Source organism: Squalius cephalus, assembly GCF_949319135.1.
Source record: "Squalius cephalus genome assembly, chromosome: 5".
NCBI lineage: Eukaryota > Metazoa > Chordata > Actinopteri > Cypriniformes > Leuciscidae > Squalius > Squalius cephalus.
Genome location: NC_137126.1, coordinates 29,354,673 through 29,359,678, shown reverse-complemented (window position 1 = coordinate 29,359,678; position 5,006 = coordinate 29,354,673). Strand labels below are relative to the sequence as shown.

The 5,006-nt window shown below is 40.4% G+C and overlaps 1 protein-coding gene across 1 annotated transcript; it reads left to right on the top strand.

Moving 5' to 3' along the window:
- Nucleotides 1-319: 319 nt before the first annotated feature.
- On the top strand, nucleotides 320-4,511 carry ptger4b (prostaglandin E receptor 4 (subtype EP4) b). Its single transcript, XM_079870844.1, has 2 exons — nucleotides 320-1,429; nucleotides 2,449-4,511. Exons 1-2 carry the CDS (start codon nucleotides 674-676, stop codon nucleotides 3,046-3,048), a joined length of 1,356 nt encoding a protein of 451 aa, XP_079726970.1. The 5' UTR covers nucleotides 320-673; the 3' UTR covers nucleotides 3,049-4,511.
- The last annotated feature ends 495 nt before the right edge of the window (nucleotides 4,512-5,006 follow it).

The following is a 5,006-nucleotide window of genomic DNA, read 5'->3' as shown; positions in this document are numbered from 1 at the left end:
GTGCTATCCATTTTAACACATGTATTATAATGTCACACGTCATAATATATATTTTTTGCTGTCAGGATGTGCTGCCTTTGTAATTCTCTTAAAGGTGGCTTAAGGAGCAAACACATTCTTCATCAGAAAAACAGAACATCTTAAATCCACATGTAGACTTGCATGTAGGTCTGATTTTCAGAAGAAAGAAACAAAGAAACGAAGAAAGGGCAATGAGTGTAAATTGTGTAGATAAATATTAGCCAAGTAGGTTTTTTATGCGGAGACATATATGTGTAAACTTGCAGTGACAGGAGGGTGCAAGACTGCGCTCTGAAGCTCGGGGGCGGAGTTGGCAGAAAGCTCTCGGGGAAGAACTTGTGAGTCAGTTTAGTTGAGACTCAGGGCAACTGTGGACTACACACCTCTCACGAGCAAAAACACAGGACTGAATTTGTGGAAGATCGCATGTGTACCGGACTCAGGCGAGTCAAAATGTATCCTAATCCGAGACGCGCTTTGGATATTTTGGAGACGCGTAACAGCGCATGAAACTTACATGTGGAAAGTATGATCGTGGGATCTTTGACATAGATTGGGGAAGTCAGCATTTCACGCCATGCGTCTTGAGCGCGTGTAAAGTGACCGATCTGATTTGAACATCTACCTGCATGTGAGAAACAACTCGGTGAAGATGAACAGGGACCCTACCATCCCGGTCATTATGTTTATATTTGGCGTGGTCGGGAACATTATTGCTATCGTAGTGCTTCAAAAGTCACGGAAAGAGCAAAAGGAGACCACTTTTTACACCTTGGTGTGTGGACTTGCCGTAACTGACCTCTTGGGCACGCTGCTCGCGAGCCCAGTCACAATTGCCACCTATGTGAAGGGCACGTGGCCCGGTGGGGATCCGCTGTGTCAGTATTCCGGGTTTATTTTACTCTTCTTCTCTTTGGCAGGTCTCAGTATTATCTGTGCCATGTCCGTCGAGAGGTACCTCGCCATCAATCATGCCTATTTCTATAACCACTACGTGGACCAGCGGGTGGCAGGCTTGACGCTCGCGGGAATCTATGTGTCCAATGCGCTCTTCTGCGCTCTTCCCAGCATGGGACTGGGATCCGTGGCGCGCCAGCATCCAGGAACCTGGTGCTTCATCGACTGGCATAAAAACGACAGCTCGAACGCCACTTTCTCCTACATGTACGCGGGCTTTAGCTCCGTCCTCATCCTCGCCACCGTCATTTGTAACGTGTTGGTGTGCGCGGCTCTCATCATGATGCACAAGCGCTTCGTGCGCAGGACCTCGCTGGGGACAGACCAGGCGCGCGTCGCGGAGATGAGGCGCAGGCGGAGTTTCGCGCGTCTGGCTGGTGCGGAGATCCAGATGGTCATTGTTCTCATAGCCACGTCGGGTGTCGTGCTCATCTGCTCCATTCCTTTAGTGGTAAGAGGGATTTGATGGCTTTTGGGAAATGACAGCGTAGGCTACTTTGATTAAGAGCGTGTTGCTCAATATGTGTTAACGCGGGATAATAACGTTTTTGAAAACAACAAAAACTTAAACTAGGCTAAGATGATTTGCTGGTCTTTAAACTGGTTTCCCCCTTAAAAGTCCATGAATTCACAAAATTGTGTTTTACAATACTATACATTAAAATTGCAGTGTAAAATTACAAGCAAAAAGTATTAATTACATTATAATATACTGGAAAATGTATATTAGATTTAGCAAGGCACTAAATAGACTATAATATATAGATGAAAAATATGAAAACAAATATATGAATATGAATCTTATCCCAACTTATAAATGGGATACTAATTTCCGGTGTAAACCAACCATTATTTTCTTAAATTTTATTGTAAAAGGTTTTTTTTTTATTTTGTTATTTTTTCCTATTTTTGGCCTTGCATTGTACCACCTGCATCATTGTCAGTGCATTGTACAGAAACAGACAAGTGTTAATTTCTTTACATTATATAATATATATTAACATTATATAAATTAATGACATATGTACTTAGGATTTATAAAATATAGTCAGACAAATGCTATCCCATAATGCATGTTTTTTTTAATGTTCATATCTTTTCGTGTATTTCACTCTAAAAATGTTTATTTAAACCAATGGTTGGGTTTGTCCATATTGACCCAACCATGGGTTGAAACGACCCTGCATTTTTTAGAGTGTCTTAGATTGAAAAGCCCATAAAGTTTGTCACACACACTCTAAATAACTTAAGTGTAGGAGCCATCTATAGATTGTTATCTATTGACATTCACTACATGGGTATCTCAATGATCTGTACCCTGCTGATTTTATTATGTGTTGACTCATAGTGGAAAGGCACAACTAGTATCTGATATCAGTGCTCATAACATGATTGTGTTTGGTGTCGGAAATCAATGTAGGGTGACTGTAGATAAAGAAGTAAACAGATAATGTCTCTTTTCCTGTCTAGGTGCAGGTGTTTGTGAACCAGATGTATCCCACATCAGGAGGGACAGCAGCAGCAATTAACCCAGACCTTAAGGCCATCCGAATTGCCTCTGTCAACCCCATTCTAGACCCCTGGATCTACATCCTGCTGAGAAAGACGGTTGTGCAGAAGATTCTTGAAAAGATCAAGTGCCTCTTTTGCCGTATCGGTGGACGTAGTCACGGGAGGAGCCCTACGGAGTTCCACTGCAGTAATGGTGTCCACAGCTCATCGTTTGTCTCTCGTGATTTGCCGTCGCTGGTTCTGCCCGAGCAGCCGGAGGTGATCAGCACGTCACAGACATATTTGTATCCGCTGGATGCGGGACAGGGGATGGGCTGCTGTGGTGACTCTGTGCAGAGCAGGACGTGTTCAACTTCAACCGAGCAAACCCTTCTCTCAGTTGACTCTCAGGTGGTAGACCTCAGCAGAGGAGAAAACAGAACAGAAACGAGCACAGACTTTGTGAACACACATTTGTGCACGCACTCCACCCCAAATGAAGCGCAGTGTTCCAAGCACCAGCCGCTGCAAGTCACCTTCACAGACGAGACTTTGAGCTTAGAAGAGAGAAGCATATGAAACATGCTGAAAGTGAGCCTGGAAAACTCGCTCAGTTCAGCAAGAGCAACATGTCAGGAGGGGGAATACATTTCAGGAGCCTGATTTGAACGTTGCCAACAGAATCAGAACTACTCAGACCGAATCGAAAGAAAAAAATCCTAAAAATTCATGAGAGTAAAATGATAGGATAGTTGCGAGAAAAAACACACCAATCAGAGTACTAAACAAAAAGTGAAAAGAGAGATGGTTACTGAAGTAGGAAATAGAATGTTGCTACATGATGGGGCTCTGGAAAGGGTGAAAGAGCAGAAAAGGATGGAGAGGCAAACTTCCTTTTCTGGTAACTGTTTTGTTGAGCAACAGGTTATCCTGCATAATCTAGACAACGAGGCGAATGACACAGCTCATTTAATGTGTCTATATTGTAAGTTCTTAGGAAGGCTATTCGTTTTTGACTAGATAAAATTGACTGACTGATTTGACCCAGGGAGAGGGGATTTTTTTCCGACTCTTGATTAGATCGGAAGGATATACAGACCTTGTGGGTTGTACAAGCGATCCAGTATCTGCGGCCCTATTTCAAATTCCCTTTTTCAGACATTCCTCATTAGGTCACAAGTTCAAGTAACCAGAGTGCCTTGTTAGCTTTTCTCATGCTGGAACTCGTGGTTTAAAATGTCCTTTTTCTTATGTTAAGGTGACCAGAATACTTTATTTCCACTGATGCATAAAAAAAACTGTTTACTATTTCAAAACTTATACAAGATGTAGCTAGGCATAACTGTGCAATTTTTTAGGAATTTCCATAATATGTACAATACTCTGTGAATTAATCAAGCAATTTCATGTTTAATGACAGTAATACCGTCACAAAATATATCAGTACCGAAAACACATTATACAATGTAAGAGCACATGATACACAGCATATCATTGTCAAGAACGTTTAGGAGGTGAAATTGTAAAAGCTATTAAGATGTTGAATGTCTTTTGAGGTCATACGTTTTGCACTTTTAAATCCTTGTAACCACTGAAAAAATTCAAACTGTCAAAATCGATCACTAAGGTCTTGATCAGTCAGTGGCCGTCAAGGAGGAACTGTTGAGTTCGTCTGTACATATTTGTGATGTTAAAATGTGAACAGCTTCTTATTGTAATGCTCCTATTTATTTGAGTTGTTTTGGACAATCTGTGGACTGTAGTTATTTCTTCTCTGTGAGAAGGTCAGGTTTGACAGTTCTACCCATGTTGAAGCAGTTATATGGTTTTTGTTTCATTTCACATTTCATGTATCAAAACAGTATGAGACATGATTTAAACTACGCAAGCACCATCCTCTGCTGCATGTATATAAATGATTCAACATTACTCTGTATGTTTTCACCATTTAATTTACGCATTTTCAAACCTTGTCTTGCTTATTACCCTCAATGTGACCCTTCAGAATGTGCTGAAATAAACTATCAACAAATAGAAAATTGAAAACAAAAACAAAATTTGTTCTCGCACTCCTCAATATTAATATAAGCACAGCAGCATTAAAATAATTGAACGATCCCAGTCCTTCAAGTATTACTAATGAATCAATTTATATATATCAGACTATCATAATTAACAATGGATCCATTTGCAAATTGTAAATAATTACTAACGAGACTAGTCCAGACTTTAGTCAATACTAAAAAACATGATCAGTATTCATTAGAGATGTGCACACTCATCCTATTCTGCGGGTCACTGGATCTGTATGTGGAAAAATACAGATGACCCATAATGACCCAAAATATATTTTCAAATGTAATGTTTCCAGTGTGTCAGCAATCCTTGTGTCTGCTTTGTTAAAAGGGCCAGAGCTCATTATCTTTAAAAAATCATTTTAATAAGTGACTGGTAAGGGTAAGTCATATTATACCTCGTAAATGTTATGCATTTATTCTTGCATTTACATCCTTAAATATATAAACTCTGGCATTCCT

Bases quoted from the DNA above. Each gene is read 5' to 3' on its own strand.
- ptger4b (XM_079870844.1), top strand. From the start codon at position 674: ATGAACAGGGACCCTACCATCCCGGTCATTATGTTTATATTTGGCGTG. The intron at 1,430-2,448 runs GTAAGAGGGATT...TTTCCTGTCTAG, and splicing joins TCTGCTCCATTCCTTTAGTG to GTGCAGGTGTTTGTGAACCA.